Source organism: Medicago truncatula, chromosome 3, assembly GCF_003473485.1.
Source record: "Medicago truncatula cultivar Jemalong A17 chromosome 3, MtrunA17r5.0-ANR, whole genome shotgun sequence".
In the NCBI taxonomy this organism is placed as follows: domain Eukaryota; kingdom Viridiplantae; phylum Streptophyta; class Magnoliopsida; order Fabales; family Fabaceae; genus Medicago; species Medicago truncatula.
In genome coordinates, this window is record NC_053044.1 from 25,079,834 (window position 1) to 25,102,642 (window position 22,809).

The 22,809-nt window shown below is 32.6% G+C and overlaps 5 protein-coding genes across 5 annotated transcripts; all 5 read right to left on the reverse strand.

The window, feature by feature from the left end:
* Window positions 1-363: 363 nt before the first annotated feature.
* Window positions 364-2,000, reverse strand: LOC11440520 (calmodulin). The gene is made up of 2 exons (XM_003600165.4): window positions 1,842-2,000; window positions 364-1,072 (listed from the first exon to the last, which is right to left on the reverse strand). The coding sequence occupies exons 1-2, from the start codon at window positions 1,942-1,944 to the stop codon at window positions 636-638; spliced, it is 540 nt and encodes a 179-aa protein (XP_003600213.2). The 5' UTR covers window positions 1,945-2,000; the 3' UTR covers window positions 364-635.
* Window positions 2,001-4,797: 2,797 nt separating this feature from the next.
* LOC25489059 (calmodulin) lies at window positions 4,798-6,596 on the reverse strand. The gene is made up of 2 exons (XM_013604474.3): window positions 6,439-6,596; window positions 4,798-5,566 (listed from the first exon to the last, which is right to left on the reverse strand). The coding sequence occupies exons 1-2, from the start codon at window positions 6,539-6,541 to the stop codon at window positions 5,139-5,141; spliced, it is 531 nt and encodes a 176-aa protein (XP_013459928.1). The 5' UTR covers window positions 6,542-6,596; the 3' UTR covers window positions 4,798-5,138.
* A 305-nt stretch (window positions 6,597-6,901) lies between these two features.
* LOC112419848 (V-type proton ATPase subunit e1) lies at window positions 6,902-10,072 on the reverse strand. The gene is made up of 4 exons (XM_024777861.2): window positions 9,957-10,072; window positions 9,690-9,831; window positions 8,426-8,473; window positions 6,902-7,262 (listed from the first exon to the last, which is right to left on the reverse strand). The coding sequence occupies exons 2-4, from the start codon at window positions 9,785-9,787 to the stop codon at window positions 7,196-7,198; spliced, it is 213 nt and encodes a 70-aa protein (XP_024633629.1). The 5' UTR covers window positions 9,788-9,831; window positions 9,957-10,072; the 3' UTR covers window positions 6,902-7,195.
* Window positions 10,073-11,416: 1,344 nt separating this feature from the next.
* Window positions 11,417-15,461, reverse strand: LOC11419527 (cell division protein FtsZ homolog 1, chloroplastic). Its single transcript, XM_003600167.4, has 6 exons — window positions 15,053-15,461; window positions 14,037-14,136; window positions 13,338-13,567; window positions 12,681-12,848; window positions 12,238-12,471; window positions 11,417-11,873 (listed from the first exon to the last, which is right to left on the reverse strand). The coding sequence occupies exons 1-6, from the start codon at window positions 15,290-15,292 to the stop codon at window positions 11,604-11,606; spliced, it is 1,242 nt and encodes a 413-aa protein (XP_003600215.1). The 5' UTR covers window positions 15,293-15,461; the 3' UTR covers window positions 11,417-11,603.
* Window positions 15,462-16,406: 945 nt separating this feature from the next.
* LOC11444294 (sodium/hydrogen exchanger 4) lies at window positions 16,407-22,201 on the reverse strand. Its single transcript, XM_003600168.4, has 14 exons — window positions 21,864-22,201; window positions 20,618-20,736; window positions 20,437-20,534; window positions 20,279-20,338; window positions 19,771-19,817; window positions 19,490-19,681; window positions 19,189-19,235; window positions 18,964-19,030; window positions 18,442-18,542; window positions 18,259-18,360; window positions 17,725-17,869; window positions 17,567-17,629; window positions 17,321-17,404; window positions 16,407-16,775 (listed from the first exon to the last, which is right to left on the reverse strand). The coding sequence occupies exons 1-14, from the start codon at window positions 22,050-22,052 to the stop codon at window positions 16,491-16,493; spliced, it is 1,599 nt and encodes a 532-aa protein (XP_003600216.2). The 5' UTR covers window positions 22,053-22,201; the 3' UTR covers window positions 16,407-16,490.
* Between the last annotated feature and the right edge of the window lie 608 nt (window positions 22,202-22,809).

Sequence of the window (22,809 nt, forward strand, 5' to 3'; positions counted from 1 at the left end):
CCCAAATAAAACATCTAATAATAGAAATAGAACAATAATTCTCATCAAAACTCGTTTAACATGTCCATTTTATATGTTCATGTGCTTTTTCAAATTTTTTGCTGGTCCCTTCACTTTATCGTCACATCCAGTGGTGTATCCATGACCCTAGTTCAAAGGGTGCATACTTTTTCGTCCAACAAATTTAATACCCATTTTGGAGTATCCATTTATGAATTATACCCAAGTGCCTATGAAAGTCCAGATACTCCAAAATGGAGATGTACCTGGATTGGATGTGGATGTATATGATTCAATCAATCAACATTAAATAAAATTTGTTTAGAGTTCTTTTATTGATGCATTTGTTGATATCCTAACATATGAATGAAAATAGAATATGATTTATAGATCACTTCACAATTTTTATTTTGATCATATGTATTATTTTCTGTAAATCGTGACTTTTATGATTATATAGTATTGAAGAGTAATTAATGCTTTTTTTTCAAATATTTTACATGCATATAAATTTTACTATAAATATTTTGTTATCGTATCTTAGCCATATCATATCCTAAATTTTAAAATTTTCGTGTATCCGCGTACCCGTATCGTATCGTACCCGTACTCGTACTATGTTTATTTGCACACCTTCAGACCACAATGGATCCACCCATGGTCACAGCTTTGACAAACTCCTCAAAGTTTATTTGTCCATCACCATCAACATCAGCCTCACGAACATACTCGTCCACTTCTTCCTTGGTCACCTTGGTGCCGTGATTTGTCAAGTAATAATGCAACTCAGATGCAGAGACAAAACCATTATGATCCTTGTCAGGCTTAGGGAAAGATATGATAAAATCTTCTTCGGTGAAATCAATGGTACCATTTCCGTCAGCGTCAAACTTATTCATTGCTACCATCAGGCCGAAAAACGTTGGGTTTAGGCCAAGCGACCGTATTAGAGTCTGAAGTTCATCATTATCAATAGAAAAATCTTGATCCTTATCGAGAAGTCTGAAATACGCCTTTATCTTTGAGATTTGCTTGTCATTGAGTTGATCGGTCATTGAAGGAAGATTGGGTTCTGCAAAAGTACAAAGAGAAGATGAGAATGATTTGTATGTGTAATGTGAAAAATCCATTTCCTAAAATAACTACCCAAATATCTAAATGGTGCAATACAAATGTGTGTAAAAATCCGTTTACTCTATAACACCTCATGACACGTAATAGAGCTCGACATTGATGGTTCGTTAATCTGTAACCAAGCTTATAAAAGGACCCCTTCAGCACAAAAATAAAGTACACACAATGTATACTAAAAACTATCATTTTTTGCACTCATACTGATTTGAATGTATAAATATTTTCATGTAACCTTAACTTAGACTTCGACGGTTGTTAATGTCGTCTCCTTTCTCTTCTCTTCCATCTCCCACCGGCCACCAACCCTTTTATTCCTCCATGATAATCCCAAGATCTGGAGACTTCTTGTTTTATCGCATAAAGTACTAGTAGAATTAAAAAGATCCTTATTTGGGTCGTTGATTGATTTATGAGATTTCTTTCTAATCAATGAGGCAAAATAGCTTTAGCTAATCTCCAATCACCATAATTATGATTGTTAGTAGGCTCAATATGATCCATGCTGAAAATTTACTCAGAAGTTTCTACGATACATTCACAAATTGAATCATTTTGGTATATTTGTTTAGGAAATAAAGAAGAAGCATAATAGAATGATAATTATATGCACATGTAAAACTTGTTTAACTTGACCATAGATTAATATTAAATTCTTTACATATATGCATTTGGTATACAAAAAAAAATTATAGGCTAGAATGACTCACCAACAGTAAGCATTGGTAAAACATGAATATCAGCTAAAGCTTGAGAAGAGAGAAAAACAAAAAGATTAAGACCAAGAAACAAATATGAATTTGAGTAACCCATGTCACTTATTGGTGATGATATTGCAATGGTTGATAATAAATAATAATGTAGTAATTTGTGTGTGTGTCTATATATATATATATATATATATATATATATGGAAAGAAGTTGCTCTATTTATAGGGCCAAGAGTCAAGTTGAAGTTTAAATTTAAATTAATGCAAAACTTGTGGCTAAAAAACGTTCTGAAAGGATGTGAATATTAATTTAGAAATAACAGTTGAAAATGCAACATTTATTTATACACTCTTTGATTTGAGTTCTTGATTGGGTAAAGACCCATTTTCCCTATGGATTCTTTTGCTTTAAAATAACAAAATAACAAATTAAGATGATTAGAGCTAATTATCATCAAATAACATTTCTAGTACTAGATTAAAATAAAGTTATTTTCTTATTTTATTTATAACAATGTGTAATTTGTTATTTTTCACAAATGATTGGGACTTTCGAGGGAAGAGCAATGGAGGGTTTATAAAAAATGAAAGGAAGAAGTGGAAAGAATGGAGTGGTATAAGAGTGGAAGGCTTTGTGGGGTTTAGTTTTCTTCATAATACAAAATCCCCTTAATTTGGGGGAACTAAAAATTTGTATTGAAGGAGGATTTTGGGGAATTTGGATAAGTTTTTCAAATCTAATCTATGTTGTTATAATACTTTAAAGTTTAAAGTTAAAAATACATTAATCATAAGTATTTATTTACAATTCTCTACAAAACTACACACTCCAAAAATTTAAAAGATTTTTCTATTTTTTTCCTCTAATCTCATCCCTCAAAAACCATTTTCTTCCCTTCCCCTTCAAACTTTCAAACAGAGTCTAAGAGCAGCAAAGCACAAGTCTTGGTAATCACTTGCTTGTCTATGTATAATTGTATGGTGGGACGCCCACTTTAGCCGGACTTTGTGTCGTCTTGTCAGTCGTGCATTTTATTTGACTACGAAATAATTGTATCATGATATTTTAGATAGCACATATTTATAATGTTTTTCAATCAACCGTCCTACATTTTTCTTTGTCCTCGGATTAATTTTTTAAAATCAAGCATTGTACAATTCGAGTTATGCACTCGTAGTTTATAGTTTAAGCTCTAATTTTTTAGAAAATTAAATGCTCTTATAAAAAAAAAAAATACTTTAAATATTTTGGTTTAATAAACTTGCAGGCCTACTAATATTTTGTTTTCATTCAAAAATTGATGTGATTTCAAGTGGTGTAAAGGGAAACATGATGTTTTACTATTACATCATAAAATTCAAACAAATACATCATAAAATTCGTGTCTCTTCTTCAAAATGGTTTTTGGTAATTCGTCAAGACATCCTGGTATGCACCATGAGTGGAGGGTGGATTAGGCATGTTCTAGTGATGTGTTGGGGGCACAATGGCACGTTGCAATTTTCTTCTTCTTGTGTATGCTCTTGTTTGGGTGTGGCTTGGTTGTTGTTGGTTGGTTCACAGCTTTAGTTTGACTTTGTTTTAGTTCCTTTGGTTTCTCTCTCTTTTTTGTAGTTTTTTTTCCATTAGCTTTCTCTTTTTTGTATTGTTATGTTGATCTTTAAGCACTTCTTATATTATGTATATATTTGTTATTCAAGAAGAGGGAAGAAAATTATATTTTCAAAGACTAGATATATATTTGATTTCAATGTAAACAAAGGGATGAAAAGTGAAAGTTATATTTGATTTCCTAAACTATATAACTTTGAAGTAAACAAAAAATTAAGATGAAAAGTGAAGTACAAATGGATGGTGAGACAAAAGCCACTCAAACTACTTAAACCAAGGGACAAAGCGAACAAGTAGAGAACTAATAATCAGGAGAAGCAATAATTAAAGTGAACAAGGCAACCAACAAAAAACTAATGACCCCAAATAAAACATCTTATGATAGAAATAAAACAATAAGTTTAACGAGTCCATTTTATATGTTCATGTGCTTTTTCAATTTTTTTGTTGGACCCTTCACTTTATCGTCACATCTAGTGGCATATCCACGATCCTGGATCTATGGGTTCATACTTTTTCGTTCAACAAAGTTTTAAATTTTTCTACGTAAAGACATCACACATTTTATTCATCCAAAATATCTCTATTTACATAAATAGTCGATGTTGCTTCAACTTTTAGAATTTTATATAATTTTTGTTACTATATCTAGAATATTATATTAAAATATATAATCACATAGTTTCGTAAGGACTAAAAGTTATCTAATCCATTATAATTTCTAGCACTTTGAAATTGAAAGAGTAATTTTATCCATAATAGATAGAAAACTATCATGGCTATAGTCTCCAAATAGAAAGGAAAAAAAAATAAAAGAAGGGGAAAGAGAAATATGAAAGAATTACAAAAAAGCATATATGAAAAATTTCTCAAAAGAAAGAAAAAAAAAACAAATATGAAGCTATATATATAAAATTTGCATCCAAATGACAACAACATCATAATAGCTAAACAGTAGAACATAATATGCAGCATCATAAGGTCATGTCATGTTTTCGATCCTTGGTTCTGCTTTTTGGAATTTTCGTTAGAAAGAAAAACCAAACTTAAAACTAAGTTGTAAGGATTTTGGGGGTGTAAGTCCAAAATCTATAACCTTAATATTGGGGTCAAAATGTAAAAAAAAATAAAATAAGATTATTAGTGCAAATTTTCAAAACCCAGGGTGTGCATGTACTTATGAAGTCCAGATAGTCCAAATTGGAGACATACATGTGTCGAATGCGAATGTATATGATTAAATTTAAGATATGAATCGCTATAATTGTATTTCGATTAACCAAATAAAAATTATATTTTTGGTGGATAAAAGTACCGAGAGAGAGGATATTCAATCAATCAACATTAAATAAACTTTGTTTATTGTTTTTTTATTGATGTAGTTGTTGATATCCAAACTTATGAATGAAAATAGAATATAATTTTTACGTAGACTTTACAACTTTTATTTTGATCATGTATTATTTTTCGTAAATCGTGACTTTTATGATTATATAGTATTGAAGAGTAATTAATGCTTATTTTTTTATCAAATATTTTGCATGCATATAAATTTTAGTATAAATATTTTGTTAACGTATCTTAACTGTATCGTATCCTGAATTTTAAAAATATCGTGTATCCGCGTACCCGTATCGTATCACACTCGTACTACGTATTCGGGCTTCATAGGCAGGAGCAAACCTTCACTCCACAGTGAATCTGCCAAGTCTGACAAACTCCTTAAAGCTTAGATGTCCATCACCATCAGAATCAGCCGCACGAACATACTCGTTCGCTTCTTCAATGGTCATCTTAATGCCTTGATTTGTAAAGTAACAATGCAACTCAGATGCAGTGACAAAACCATTATGATCCGTGTCAGGCTTAGAGAAAACTATGAGAAGCTCTTCTTTGGTGAAATCAATGGTACCATTTCCGTCAGTGGCAGACTTACTCCTCGCTACCATCAAGCCGAAATCAGTTGGGTTTAGGCCAGTAGACCGTATTAGAGTGTCAAGTTCTTCATTATCAATAGAAACATCTCCATCCTTATCGATGAGGCTGAAATACGCCTTTATCTTTGAGATTTGCTTGTCATTGAGTTGATCGGCCATTGAAGGAAGATTGGGTTCTGCAAAAGTACAAAGAGAAAATGATAATGATTTGTATGTGTAATGTGAAAAATCCATTTCCTAAAATAACTACACAAATATCTAAATGGTGCAATACAAATGTGTGTAAAGTGAAAAATCTATTTACTCCTTAACACCTCATGACATGTAACAGTTAGAGCTCGACATTGATGGTTTGTTACTCTGTAACCAAGTATATAAAAGAGCCCCTTCAGCACAAAAGAAAAGTACACAAAATATAAACTAAAAACTCTCAATTTTTGCACTCATACTTACTTGAATGTCTAAATATTTACATGTACCCCCTAACTTACATTTCGACGGTTGTTATTGTCGGACACCATCATTATGGTCAAAAAAGATCATGCATAATTTTCTTTTTTAAGTTATATGTTTCACTTTAGCTATATTAAATTCGTTGTCCTACTCCTTTCTCTTCTCTTCCATCTTCAACTGGCCACCAACCCTTCTACCCCTCCATGACAACCCGAAGACCTTGAGACTTCTTGTTTCTATCGCTTAAAGTGCTGGTAGAATTAAAAAGATCCTTGTGTGGGTCGTTGATTGATTTATGAGATTTCTTTCTAATCAATGAGGCAAAATAGTTTTAGCTAATCTCCAGTCACCAGAGTTATGAGTGTTAGTAGGCGCAATATGATCCATGCCCAAAATTTAGATAAAAGTTTCAACGATACATTCATAAATTGAATCATTTTGGTATTTTTTTTTTCAGGAAATAAAAAAGAAGCATAATAGTGTGTTAATTATATTCACATGTAAAACTTGTTTAACTTGACCATAGATTAATATTAAGTTCTTTACATATAAAAATTTGACATACAAAAATAAATTATAGGCTAGAATGACTCACCGACAGTAAGCATTGGTGGAACATGAATATCAGCTAAAACTTCAAAAGAGAGAAAAACAAAAAGATTAAGACCAAGAAATAAATATGATTTTGAGTAAGCCATATCACTTCTTGGTGATGATATTGCAATGGTTGATAACAATAATAATGTAGTAAGTTGTTTTTGTGTGTGAATATATATGGAAAGAAGTTGCTCTGTTTATAGGGCCAAGAGTCAAGTTAAAGTTTAAATTTAAATTAATGCAAAACATGTGGCTAAAAACCCTTCTGAAAGGATGTGAATATTAATTTAGAAATAACAATTGAAAATGCAACACTTGCTTATATAGGAGTCTCTTTGATTTGAGTTCTTGATTGGGTAAAGACCCATTTTCCCTATAGATTCTTTTGCTTTAAAATAACAAATTAAGATGATTAGAGCTAATTAGAGATATGAATTATCATCAAATAACATTTCCAGTACTTGATTAAAATAAAGTTATTTTCTTATTTTATTTATAACTAATGTGTAATTTGTTATTTTTCACAAATGATTTGAAATTGAACCAACATCTGAAATGAATGAGGGTTGAATACAACAACTGTAACACGACATTATCAGGCAACAACAGAAATGCCATTATCCAACAAGAAATACATACATATCCACCCTTAGAAAATAATCAATGACTAACGAGAGCTGATATCAAATTCTCTCCAGCAACCAATCTGAGATCCATATTCTCTACCATACAAGAAGCTACATCTGTTCACATACTTATTCGCCTTCACTTAGTATAGGTACTATGAGTGGTTTCATTTGTGCCAGATATACAATTGCCCACCTGATACAAGGAAAGACCAACGTGAGCACAATGACAAACATGACATTATATGGCTAATTGCAAGTTAGAATGAAAAATTCCTTTGTCTGAGAATTCCATCAAAATGTCAGTTAATCTCCACCTCCTCCTCCCCAAAAAAAAAGCCTCTAGACATACCCGTTTTTACACTGAATGAGGCAAACCTATCTATAGCCTATACACATTTTCATCAAATTGTATCAAGCTCCTTGACGATATGATGAAATGTTCATAATGATTAACAGAAACTCAAATCGCTTTGTATTATCTATTTATAAGTTTATTTAGTAAGACCACACATTTAGAATGTAAGTACAACATATTAAAATGGCAATGGGTAGTTTAATCAGAGAAAAGCATAATCGTCAAACTAACTAGTGATTTACAGACTAATTACAATTGGACATGTTATTATATACAAACATCAAAATACTGAACAAAGTGGCGATGCCCCAATCAATTCCCTAATAAGCATAATGCCCCTCTTAGAAGAGATGTAATAGCAACGCTCAAGCATGTTAAACTAAATTGCACTAATATTGGGCTCATCCATCTATGATGGCTTGACTTACATTTATTTTCACGGGGGCTGTTATTAACCGGTTTGGTGGCTCAACTTGTTTGAGCTAAGGGTTATAGAAGTTAATGAGTTAAAAGACCACGATTCAGGTCCCAGCTAAAAAAAAAACTATGAAGTATCTTTGATATGACCTATGAAGTATCTTTGACACGGACACCGACACAGATAACAATTTGGAAAAATGACATAATTCAGTGTAATCATAAGTGTAGCGTTGGTGTCAAACACCGACGCGTGACCACCGCTTGGACACACCTAATCCGAGGAGTGTCCGTGCTTCATAGAATAGAATATGACAAAAAAAACACAACATCATGTCTGAGTGTAAGGAACATCTATGGAGAGCAAACAGCTTGAACAACATGAACAACTATGAGTACTGTGTACACGTCAGCCTGTAAGCATGAAGTTATTTCATGGGCAAGAAATCCAAGAATGGCATGTCTTTTTTTTTTTCTAAGGGGTAAATTCCTTATCCGGGGGAAAATAAACCTACGTGCACAATTTATAATTGCTCTAATTCCTTTATTGACTTGAGACAAAACTAAAAGAAAACCGGACTTACATCATCCAGCAGCATATTGTCGCAGTAATGACCAGAGTTAGGTGAAATCTGCAATAAAATAAGATATTAGAAATATGTCAAGGAGAATAATGCATGTCATAGAGCATATTGGCGTCACTAAAGAATCTGAATACTGAGCTTTACAAAACACAATAAATTGAAATGAACATTTGATGACATCATGGGTTCGTTTGGTTTGTAACATGTCCATAAGTTGTTTTCAGCTTATTTCCATAAGCTCTCCCAGATAGCTAATGAGAACTACTCATAGCTTATATGAAAACAATTTGACTTGTATTTTATCTTTTGTAATAGAAACAGCTTATACGCAAGCACTTATAAGATAAACGTTTATGCTATAAGTGCTTAATTGAGTTGTTTATCAAGCACACCCCGTATCAACTTTTAATGAAAAGTTGATAAAAGTAACAACGAAGATGATAAAAAACATGAATACAAGTGCATCTCACTTATGTCTAACTATATATGTCATTTTATTTTAGTTTTATACAATTAAACATAGACACAGAACACAACACTGGTAAATAATTTGAGAAAAATAGAAGAGACTGTAAGCAATCACCAATATCTATGTCTCTCAAAGACACCCTTAATCTAATCTGATCACCCAAATAGTAGAAAATAAGAAAATGCACTAGTCTATATATTATCATTGAGTTACTCAAATAAAAATGTTAAGCATTAGTCAATTTCTCTATATATTTAAAAATAAAAACTCCAACAAAAATCAGAGCAACGAACTCTTCAACAACAAGCAAGCCTTATCTCACTAAGTGGGGTCGGCTACATGGATCAAATGACACCATATTCTTCTATCCAATATCATATTTCTATCCAATTCATTAATATCAAAATTTTATTTAATAGTTTCACTCATAGTTTTCCAGGTCATCTTCTACCTCTAGATATTTGACTACCCTTCGTCAAATCTACTCTCCATGCTACATAATCTCAAGGTCTTCAGTCTACATGGGCAAACTACCTAAGCAGAGTTTCCACCATCTTTACTACGAAAAATCCTACCCCGAATTTCTCTCTAATATTGTCATTTCAGTTCGTACAAAATTTAAAATTTTCAAACCTCTTAACTTCAAAACTAATAGATTCATAAAAATCGTATTATACTTCGTACAATGTATTCATCAAATGGAGAAACTCTAAAAAATCGAATCGAAATAAAAAATTAACAACACAAGACAGAAAAACAAATTGAAACGAAGATCAGAGAGAAAAAAGGTATTACAGATTAGCAGAAGGTCCTCTGTTGCAACAAATTCTGGTACAGAGACATGCGATGATTCCAACCACAACAAAAATCAGTGTCGTTATCAAGAAACCCATTCCGATTCGTTGTTTTCAGATTCCGATCAGAGAAAAATGATTTCCTAAAAAGAAGAAAAGATCAAAAACAACGATGTGATTTGAATGATTTCAAAGAGAAAATTGGTTAACGATAAAAAGGAAAATATTAATTACAAAATTGAATTGAGAATTTTGTTTGTTTGTTTACCTCTGAACTCTTGAAGCAGAGAGATCTCACGGTTCTATCGGTTGATCACTTTCGTGCATATAGACAGAGACGCGTATTTTATTTTGTTTTTTTAGGTTATTGGGCTTTAGTGTATGGAAAATCTATTTACACTTCCATTGTTTATTTATACACCTCTCAGATTAATTTAATTTAGTTTTTAGGGTTAAATATGTTTTTGGTCCCTATAAATATTCCAACTTTTCGTTTTAGTCCCTCTAAAATTTTCCTTCAACTTTTAGTCCTTATAAAATTTTCAATCACTACTTTCGGTCCCTATTTTTAAGTTAATTTTAGTATTTTTTTTTTTTTAATGAAATTGTGCAGAAATGTGTAGAATATTGTAAAAATCTTTTCCAAAAAATTTTAGAATTTTTTAACAAAACATAAATTTAATATGAATTTTTAACCATAAAAAATATAAAAATTCATATTAAATTCATGTTTTGTTAAAAAATTCTAAATTTTTTTGGAAGAGATTCTTATAATATTATGAATTTTTCTGCAAAATTTTATTCAAAAATATGAATTCTATATATGAGTTTACTTTAAAGGAGGGACCAAAAATGAAGATGGAAAATTTTAGAGGGACTAAAAGTTGAAGGAAAATTTTAGAGGAACCAAAACGAAAAGTTGATATATTTATAGGGACCAAAATCATATTTAACCCTAGTTTTTATACTATTACTTTCTCTTTAAAGTGGTCATTGACTATATAAATATAACAAATACTCCCTCCATCACTGTATGTAAACGCTCTTTGTTTTTTTTTTTCACATTTCTCAAGAAAAATTGACAGTGCAATTATGTGTCTATTTTATGTGCTAATATTACCAAATTGTCTTTTTTTGTATGTATATTAAATTTGAATTTTCATATTTCAAGATAAGTATTTAGGGATATGTTTAGGAAAAAAAAATGCATCTAGTAATTTAAAAAGTATCTTATATTTATGGACAAATTTTTAGTCAAATAGATGCTTATATATACGGCCCGAGAGTCGTCGTTAAACTATTATCAATTCATCAAGCTAGTTGTTCAATCTCTTTAAAAATAGGAGTGAATGATAACTCAGGAGTATCTTGAAAAATTAAAAATAGTTTATGGACTAGTCTTAATATTTCTATCCTTCATTGACTAAATTAGCGTGTGATAATTTAGGGACCAAATTAATGGTTTTTTCATATCTATCATAAAGGGAGGGGACTTCAATTAGCAACACTTACAAGAAAAACAGTGGGGTGAACATATTAAAATTGAGGTTAGTGAATCTAAATATTACTATGAGTTTTGTTGAAAGAAATTTACTTTCCATTTTTATAAAAATTATGAGGTGCACTTGCACTTGTAGTTTACACTTTTCCACATGATGATAATGTAACACATACATTAAAAAAATAAAAAAAATAAATAAGGAAATAACTTATATAGATACTCATTCCTTTGACAAAAATGCTACAAACGTTACGCTGACACTGTAAATTACTAAGTCGTGCCAATAGCTAATTTTTCTGAAGAGTTAGTAAAAAACATTCGCCACAATCGAGGGACAAACCAGAATTATACCTAAATCAAGCTTAAAGAATTTTACAGATACGAAACTACTATAAAAAAAAGGGTTAAAAGAAGCTAAAAGAAGAGTTTTCGTGGAGATGCTTTAGATGCAATTGTTGATGAAAAGTTTGAGGCCTTTAGCGGAGTTGATGTTTGTTTGCTTTCTTGGCCCATAGGTAATCTGTCAAGAAGCTTTGCAGCCCTTGGATCTGTTAGTAGCATCTTTTGGAAGGACTGTGAGAAGCCGGTGGCAATGAGAGTCACGTGAATCTCCCCGCTGTAGCGCTCGTCAACAACAGCCCCAAATATGATATTTGCAGAAGGATCGGCTAAACTTGTTACTACCTATAAAAATTACCGATTTTAGAAAACCGATATATATTTCCAACAGATGCACAATATCAACATTGATTATGTTTGGATAAATAACTTAAGGGCTTAAGTATAAGCTAGTTCTATAACAAAAGATAAAACAAGGTCAATGTTTTCATATAAGCTATAAGTTGTTTTGATAAGCTATTTTGGAGTAATTACGGAAGTAAGCTGAAAATAGCGTACGGACATGTCATAAGTTGTTTCTATAAGTTCTCTTTTAACAGTTTCACAGAGGCTTTTGCCAATAAGTTCAAATAAGCTAATCCAATCAGGCCCGTTAGTGCAAAAGGAATTATGATATGCTCTTTCAACAAGTGCTGATAAAACGAATTACCTGAGAAACTCTATTCACTTCCTGAAGAGTTATGTCTTTTCCTCCAGTAATATTATATACTATCCCAGTAGCTGACTGAATAGATGATCCAATTAAAGGTGCCAGAGTAGCTTGTTCTGCAGCTTCTTCTGCACGGTTTTTACCAGAGGAAACACCTACTCCAAGCATTGCAGTTCCAGAGTCTTTCATCACAGCTTTTACATCAGCAAAATCCACATTTACAAGACCAGGTATCTGTAGAAAGAAGGGATAATCCATATGATCCCAATAAGATAATATCAAAATGTACGACATTATGTTCAATAACGATATAGGAGCAATCCACCGATCTAGGTCTTTAATAACTCCTATTTCTCTTTGAAATCTACCAATTTAGTTGTGTAAACTAAACTTTTTCATGATACAGTGACCAGATAGGAAATATCAGTAGTTAATCAACTCACTGTTATGATGTCTGATATTCCCTGTACTCCTTGTCGTAGAACATCATCAGCAAGACGGAAAGCATCCGTAAGAGGCGTTTGATCATCAGCTATGTCAAGCAGACGATCATTTGGAATCACTATAAGTGTGTCCACATTCTGCTGCAGCCTTTCGATGGCTTCTAGAGCCTGGAATTATAATATTTGAATTTCAACCACTAAAAAATTTCCTCAAAGCAACACAATAACTTGGAAGAAAGAAATATAAACATCAAGCAATTTATGAAATACATTATCAAATCATTGTTAAACCATACGATCTGTGTGGTTAAACAGTGGCTATAGCGGCGGAATAACGCTGTTGCATAGGGGAATATTAACAAATCACTATTATTCCGTGATACACTATTTAGTTCAAATATTGTGAAATAGCGGTATCGCAGCGCTACAGCAAATGTTACATGGTGAAATTTGAACAAACCGCTATTTTCTGCAATCCACAATTGACAACACTTCATAAGATGCATATAACTCAAGATTACAGAAATTGGGTATGAATTGAAAAAAGAAGAAGAAATTTCAGTTTGTTCTAGCATACTAGGGTCGTGTTAAGTAACATTTTTAGGAGCTTCTACAGAGTGTTCATTCAAGTTTCAACTAAGGAGAAATGACACATGCCTGCAAGGATCTTTTGCGTCCTTCAAAGCTAAAGGGATAGGTAACAACGCCAACAGTCAAGTAACCAGCTTCTTTTGATATCCTGGCCACGACTGGGGCAGCACCAGACCCCGTGCCTCCACCCATACCAGCAGTTACAAACACTAAATCTGAGCCATGAAGAGCATTAGCAATAGTTTCTTTTGATTCCTCAGCAGCTTGTTCCCCCAAAAGTGGATTACCACCAGTACCTGCATCTCTATCAAACAATTTGAATCAAATGCCACAATCAAATCATCTGCAGCTGTTAATATATCTCACTTTAACAACAATGAATTATTTGAAATAAATCAAGATTCATCATTTTGCTCATATGTTGTTGACCAACCCTCCTAATTCACACTTTTGTGGAAAAAAAAAATAACAATTGTAATATGTACATAAGGATTCAGGAAATATGGGATCTTCGCCTACACAAGCAAGTTGTCAATAAAACTCCAAAATGACATTTACTTTATTACTTTTGACTATTTTTTTTTCCTCCTTTTCGTTGAGGGAAGACAAAAACACATTCAGGGTAGCAAAAGTTCTTAAGAATTCCACTTAAAATCGATAGCTGGTATAGGAATTAAAGCCACACACACAAATCATATAATGGTTAACATATAAGAAACTTCCAATTGGGCACAGTAGGAATAACATAAAAGGTGAGTGTCCGACCTAATCCACGAGTCAGGAGCTCTCCAATTTTTATAGGATTCTCAGCAGCAGAATGCAACAATGCTTGAGCATCAGTATTTATAGCATAAAAGTCTACACCCTGATTAAAAAAAGAATAAAACAAATGTTTCAGAATACAACTTTTGCAATGATGGCTTGCTGAAAAATCTATACTATTATTCAGCATGAAAATGTGGTAATTACGAAAAGAGCAATGTTATTTGTTTAGAAGAAATTATACAAGAAAGAGAAAAATGTATAAAAATAGGAGACATAACCAATCATGTTCTGGCTGACCACACCTGAGGAAGTGAAGTGGGTAGTTGTTATTATTGGGCCAAGAGGGAGAGCCTCACATGGTTGGATCATCACGTTGTACTAAGAGCAATCACACAAAGTGAGTTGGACACCACATCTTCATCACAAACCTTAAGGCATTGGCTTTGTGGGTCCTCTCACCTATATGTTGCTCAACCTCGACTTTTTCATCCAATGTGGGACTTTAACTCACATTTGACACATCACAACATTTCTCTCTCAAGTGTGTTGACTGTTGACACATCATGACAATTATTTGTAAGCGTTACTTGTTGCGACATCGTAACAATAACCATTTTAATTACTAAACTGCAACCATGATATGATAAAAAAAAAATAGCTTACTAAATACAGAAACAAGAGGATTTTCTAGTAATAATACACTCTAGTTTCAATACTCTCTCTTCTTTTTGTTGAAATTCAAATGAAATCCACTAAATAATTTGCATTCAACGAAAATTTCAACGAATTTGCTATTGATAAACACACACGGAGAAGGGAAAATGTGGTGAACCGGGTTCCAACTCATTATTCCACATAGAATGTCCTCACAATCAAACCATTTCTCATATAAGCAAACCCACTAAAGTTATCACAATCGCACATTTTTCATAAATGAAAAACAAAATGACCCATTAATAAAATACACTAAAAATTGAATAAAAAAACAAAACTTTATCAACAGAAAAAGGGAAAACCTGTAATCCGCAACCAATCATGCGGTTAACAGCATTGTTACCGCCACCACCAACACCAACAACCTTAATCTTAGCATTGTCTATTGATTCGAATGAACATGATACTGGCTTTAAACGATGTCGCAGGGTTTTTCTAGGGTTTAGTGAAATACAGTTTCTGAGAGTAGTGTGAGAAATTGGAGTGGGAATTGAAGAGGATGAGAGTAGCTTATTGGGGTTTTGTAGGGAAAACATTGACATTTTTTTTGTTGTGTGTTAAGGGTTTTGGAATTGGGAAATGGGAGAAGAATTAGGAATCTAGGGGTTTATGAGATTTTGAAAATTGAATTGAGGTTTCATTTCAGAGTTCATTTGATCCTCCTTGTTTTTATTCACTCCAGCATTTTGTTCTTTTCTGTTTTTTTTTGTCAAAAAAGTTCTTTTTCTTTTTATGAGATTTTTCTTTCTTTAAAGATATCAAATAAATTTGGTAAAAAACTATATATATATATATATATATATATATATTTGACACCAAATCTTAAGCGTTCATTTCTCTTATTCGTTGAATTCTACTATGTTTCTCTTCTCTCTAATGTTATGTTTCTTCTGCTGTTTGTTTTCAATATAAATTAGTGTTAACTGTTAAGTAGTCAACATTAGACAAAGATGTTTTTTTTTTTATAGTACTTATGATGTTCTCTTTGGATGGTACTAATGATGTTTAGCTATATTCTATCTAATTTGTGCGGAAAAAATATGTTTTGATCATTTTCATTAATGTAAATGTTTGTTTATTATCATTTTTAGTTATGTTTATACATTGTGCACTTATACTATTAATTTTAAATTTAATTTTTTAATAACGTATTGAGGCCGTATGGTATCGGGATTTTTGAAAATTTTCCCGTATCACCGTATCGGTATCGTGTCAGGTATCGGGACTTCATAGCTTAGAACACATGTTAAAGATTCTACATATAACAACTGTTTATTGAGAGAAATTAAGTCACATAAAATATTCAATTTTTTTGAGAAATAAATAGCCACAATTTCAAATACAAAATTTCTATTTTTAGTACATTAACATGTGAAGGCAAATTTTGTGCAAAAAAACATGTGAAGGCAAATGTTATCATTTCCCTTTCCCTTTTTTTTGTGACCGTGGATAGAACAAGTATTGATCAACCAAAGTTATTTCCATAACATGGATTAACTCAAAAGGTGTGATGTTGCTAACTTGCCGCAACATCGATCAGTAAGAAACTATCTACTTCTGTATAAGTTTGCACTTATCTGTCATATCATATTCGTCACTGATTTATCACCATATTCAAAAACAGCGGCACTGAATGCTCGTGGCAACTACTTAATCTTCAAAACTGGACTCGAACGGATCATCATTTTTTTTCTTCAAGTGCATCTCTTAGATATCCATATGATTTGTCATTTTGATTTGCTAGCATTCTGAATGGTTAGCGCGGGGTCCTCCAAATAAAGGTCTCATGTAGGAATCATCAAATCTCCTCCAATAGTAATGTATGGTGTACACAGGACTTTCAAATAACATGGATAAACTTTCCTTGGCACGGCTAATGTTGGTTGCTGCCGACTCCTCAAAGGATAGCAAAGGTAGATTCATGTCCTCGACGGGTGAGGTTGATTCTTCGTGGTTGGTATTTACCCTTGTCGCATGATGTGGAAGAAGATATCTTACAAGTGGTTTTGTTAGACAACCAAACACCTGCAATCATTTTGGTGATATATATGTCAATTATTTAAAATTGAAACATTTCAAGAATGACCAAGTTTAAATACTACTAAGATGAAGAGTAATAGGGAAACATTCAAGTCCTGTGTTGAATGAAGATATAGCCTAATTGAATGTTTTAAAAACCGGGAACTGTCCAGCACCTCGGTTGGTTTAATCTTGGTTGTATCACAGTCTGGTTGAAATGGTTGGTTCAACCGATTTATATTTTGTATTTAAATTTTTTATTTTGCGTCAAGTTGAGCCGATTAAACCAGTTAAACTATGAGTTGAAAGTCTCACTGGTTTGATTTCTAGACCAATTTTTAAAACATTGGTCTAGGAAGAGCTTATACAGTCTAAGCAATCCTCATCTAACAAGTTGGTCTAATTGAGTCGGATTATGCCTAAAATTTAAGTTGGTATCCAAATCCCTCCAAGATTTGTAGACAGAGAATATAAAATCTAGACAACCCTTCACTTTACACAAATTTTATAGTTAGACTGAAAATCTAATAATGAGAAACACAGCAACTCACCAGTGTGGTAAAAAGAACAACAATAATGGTGATGGTAATCATTGTCGCATTAACCGGATCAGAAGTAACCCCTGAGTATGTGAACTGCATAAACAAAAAGATGAGAATTCAATGGTACCTCCTCCTTATGCTACACCAATATTACTCATGGCTACATGAATGTACGAGAAATCTCGATGAACGCATATTAATTTTATAAATTTCACCCTCATTACAATGTCTAAAAGTAAAATTTCATGCGCATACCTGTTTGAAAGCCAAAGCAATGGAGACGGCTCCCCTCATTAGGCCAGCCCACCAAATGATTATCTGAAATAATTCACCAAAGCTTTTGAAACCAATAAAAAATCATTTTCTCTGGTAACTGTAAAACTGAAAGTATATCATAAAACATGTTTAATAACCTGGTGTCCAAATGTAATACTCGGTGTTTCTTCAGCGCGCCTATTCATATAATTGGCAAGTGCAGAGAGGGGGAAAACAAATGCAGCCCTCCCAAGCAATATTAAGAAGATTAAGCAACTGTAAATTCCCAGCAAGTTTCCAAATCTGCGATGAAGTTGACAAGAAAAATATTAAACGAAACAAAGCTATATAATACCAAAGTGATATGTCACGACTCACAATGTATCCCGGAAGTTAGTTTTAAGAAGATTTCCGAAATACATCATCACATCACATCTAATATTCTCTCGTTTCAATCATTTGTACATATTTCAAACTGAAAGAACATAATTTAAGAAAATAACAAAGTGACGTTGAAGTCACGTTGAGTTATCTATGTAGGTAAGTGGCACATTGGCACTATGCAGATAGAAAGCTTGTACACATATGATACCGGCACATGCACTAGACCATAAATAACATAACATAGATCAGTGTCTAACGCATTAGTCATAAGGAAACTAATTGTACCGAGTTGTAAAAAGTAATCGTACTTTAAATGGGTCATCCTCCACTTTTCAATGTCAAGGGCATCCATACCGACATAAAGAAATATGAAGGTTTCTGCAATAAACGACATTGTTGCGAATACGTGCCTGGAGAAGTGAAACTAAAATCAGAAATCTTAGACCTTAAGTCTGGAAATTACTAAAATCTACAATGGATTAGCCAAATACCTGGTTGTTATTCTTGAAATTTCAGTGACATTATGCCATGCATAATGTGACATTGATATTCCACAAAAGAAAACAGTGAGGATTCCACTTAGTTCAAGTAGCTGCATAAAAGCTTTCAGTTAAGATGGATAGCAAAAAGGATAGTATCTAAACTTAAAAAAGCTAAAATCTTCAAAAGCTTATCCGACTTCATTTTGACTGAGTTGAAACTCATTTAAGTATGTTTGGATTAACTTATTTGATCTTATCTACTGACATAAGCACTTGTGAGACTGTTTGGAAAAGCTTTTGAAAATAGCTTATGACATGTCCATAAACTTTCCAGGATAGCTTATGAAAACAACTTATAGCTTATATCAAAAAAATTTGACCTTATTTTATCTCCTATTATAAAAATGGCTTATGCATAAGTACAATATAGTAAGTGTTTAATTAAGTTGTTTATCCAAACAGCGTCTTAGTTCTTTGGGATTTTAACCGATGGAAAATCATTGAAAGACAGATTAAATGAGCATCAAATACCTCTGCCAACATGTAGGATAGGTATGCCATTAGCATCATCAATGAAATTTCGCGTACACTTGAATGTCTGCAGGCATATGCAAGGGGAATTTGTTAATTTGTCCTTAAATTTTCACTTTGCCTTAACTCAAGAATGTGAAAAGCAATTGTTGAACTGTGATGTTCCCATTTCACATCATTCTGGAAATACCATTTTGGAGAACTTCTAGAGAATAATATACATACCTTCCAAAGCTTAAGGCTTTCAAGATATAAGCTGTGAGAAGTCCAGTCTGCATAAAACATGAATTCATCGACGTAAATGGGAATTCCCAAGAACAAACTACGAGCGGAGTAAGAGATGAACTCTGCAAACTTCATTCACGAATGCTTCTCCATGTAACAGGTAACAAACATATCTAGATGCATGTGAATGTAATGCGATCAACTAACTAGAGAAGTTATCGGAAGCCATGAAATCAAATAATAACATTTCATAAAATAATTTGTTCAATTTTTGCATACAATGCTCATTAACAGGACTCACAATGACTCCAAGAACAGTGCTTGTTGAGAACAGATACAAGAAATCACCAATAACACGCAATGTCTTGCTATCAAGTCTTGAGACATCAAGCTTTTGCACCGCATTGAAGAGTACAACTGATGTTGCATCATTTACCACGCCTTCCCCAAAGACTAAGCTGTATAGTAAAGGAGTTTCGTCTTGATGGAGAACCTACAAGAGTTTTCAGATGAAATGTTAATACACTAAGATCGTGTAGATATATAATTTAATGAATCATTCCGTTGACCAATCCAACCAACCTGTAGTGTACAAACTGTGTCGGTTGAGGAGAAAATTGTTCCTAAAGCTGAATCAAATTAAGATAAGCAGATTATCATCCAAATTTGATACATACGGATAACTTTAAATACGAGTAAATATCGAAGTTGGTCCTTGAATTTTTTGACAGTATCAACCTAGTCCCACATTATCAAATATTCCAAAACGATCTTTGCAATTTCAAAATAACAATCAAGTTCAACCCTTTGTCTGAGTCAGTTATCAAATGGATACCTCCCTGACATTATTCACTTAGTTTCCAATTCATCCCTGATATTACCAATTTAATGTCATTCTAGTCCCTACAAATACCAATAGAGGAACGAGTTTGATTAAAATTTTGCAATTTCAAGAACCATTAGGAAATACCAATAATGTGAGAGACTAGATTGATACAAACCTACAATTTCAAGGACTAATTCAGATATTCACTCTTATGAATACTGGTTGTGATTTTGCATAATATTGAGATGATGCAGCTACACTCACCAAGATAATCTCGCACTGTCAAGTTATGGAAGTTCAACTTGGGGAACAGCAACCAGCTGCCTAGGTGAACATAACGTAAGGTGAATCCAGGAAAATTATCATATTGACAGTGCTATAAATTTCAAAAAAATGAAAACTAAAAGATTAATAATCATTACCGCTAGTGATAATAAACGTGGAAATGAAAACACCGATTACACCAAACAGCATGATGGTTAAAAAGTTATGGAAGAACTGTTTCTTCTTCACCTGAAACCTGTTACGAAGGATAACTAAAAAACATCAAAGTTTGAACTTCAAGAGTAGCTGCAAGTATAACACAATGAGAGAAAGTTTTACCCTGCATTGAATATTATCGGAGGAAGAAGATAGATGAAGAATAATTCTTCATCAAATGTAAGGATGTGAGAACTCTTCCCCTTAGTGACTAACAAGAGTATCATTCCAGCAATGAGTCCCTACCAAAGACAGCATGTTAAGAGGCAAAAAGTATATCATTTAACAATGTATTTCTTTTTCGATAAGCAAACGGTAGTGGTTATATTAGTTTGTAGGGTTTGAACTCTTGAGCTCTTGGTAAGCACTCCTTTGGTATCCCTCAGCAGTCAGCTCACCGAACGAGCTGCCTGCTTGTGACTCAAGTAACAATTAAACGTTGCAACTATAGTGTTTAAAATAGATATGTGACCGCGATTACCACAATTTAGGCTACATCAACTTTACTTGACCACGATTCCATGCAATATCAAGAACAGTGATGTGATCAGCCGATTACCACAATCGCAACTGCGATTTAAAACATTGATTGCAACTATGTAAACAAGGTAATCTAACACTGGTTCTTGACAAAAAAGATATATATTACCTAAATAGAAAGTTTTTTTTTATTATTATACCAATTTGTTTATAATTTACATATAATATTGATTAATTTTATGTACAATTATATAAAGTTAAGCTTTTAGATAGCTGTGAGATGGTAATGTTCTTCCCCTCACACCATACTTCACTATTTTCTCAGACCATTACACATAAACTTATAATAATCTCATTCTTTTCATGATGATATGCAAAATTGGTGTATATATTTGACAGGAAAGACAAAAAATTCATCTTAAACATTCCCATCTAAATTAAATTTTCAAAGATTACTAATTAACAACATATTCGGGTAACCTTGACGCAACTGGTAAAGTTGTTGTCATGTGACTGACGGGTTCAAATTCTGGAAACAACCTCTTGTGTTAAAAAAGAGGGTAAGGCTGCGTACAATACACTAAATAATGGTACGCCATCTCAGGCCTTGCACACATGCGGGTGCATTAGTGCACCACGTTACCCTTTTACTAATTAAAAACATTTAATGTAGGTGTGCTCCTCTCAATGTGTCAGGTTTGATCTCAATTTAGGTGGACTAGTTCATGCATAGCTTTACTCAGGGTTTAAAGAAGGTTTAAACAGGATGAGATTGGACCCTCATATTAATCGGTTATTGGACCGAATACCGGGTAAAAAAAACACACAATGCATGAAATAACACAAACAAGAATGATTGAAATAAAATCAAAGGTTATTTGTGTCTTACAACAAAAATGGCGACAATGGATTCATTAATCCATCGACTTTCTTCAAGCAAATGACCAATGACCAAACATAAGCAAAGAACAGCTACAAAGAGTGTCATAGGCACAACTTGTGCATGATCATGAGCCAAATTTTTATCCGCATCAGATTGCATCAAGTTAAGTGCAACCATCAAGCTCATCATTCCCATTCTTAACGTACTATCTATGTTCTCTAACAATTCATCTCTCTCACTCACACTAACACTACCTTTTATAATTGTTTGTATTTGTACATGGATAAAATTTGTGTCAGAGAATCTGCACCAACACAAAGGTTGATGTAATCGTTGGATGCTGTTTTAATGAAGTGAATCTGAGTAAACACAAAAGTCAAAAACAGAAACAAACAAGCCACATCGATCGTGTGTAATGGGAAAATATGACACGTTTTATTTATAAGACTGCATGAAAAAATAACGTGTCACTTTTTACACAATCAAGACAAGGTTAGTTAATTTATATACTTTCATTTTGTCATCTACTGAAATAATTATCAATAAAGATGATCATGACATCACAAAACGCTCGTGTGATCAGTGGTTTCATGTCGGCCAATGTATTTTTGGGAATATAAAGAAATCATAACTAAAAAATATTATCTAGTCTAGTTAGAAATTTTATATGGCAAAGTTTGAAAATATATTAATTTCAATGTGGAAAATTTTAAATAGATATCAACACTTGAAAATTCTAGAAAAGATAACATATAAAAAAAATAAAAAATAGTACCAACGATTGGATAAAAATAAGATGCTTATTATTAGTTTTTCAAAACATACAAAAGTTTAAATGAGTTGGGCTTTATGTCTCAAAAAAGCTTCGACAAACTCTCGTTAAAAAGATTATTATGCTAATAATATGAGTTGAACCTATGTCTTTGTGGGATATGACTTGAACCTATATCAC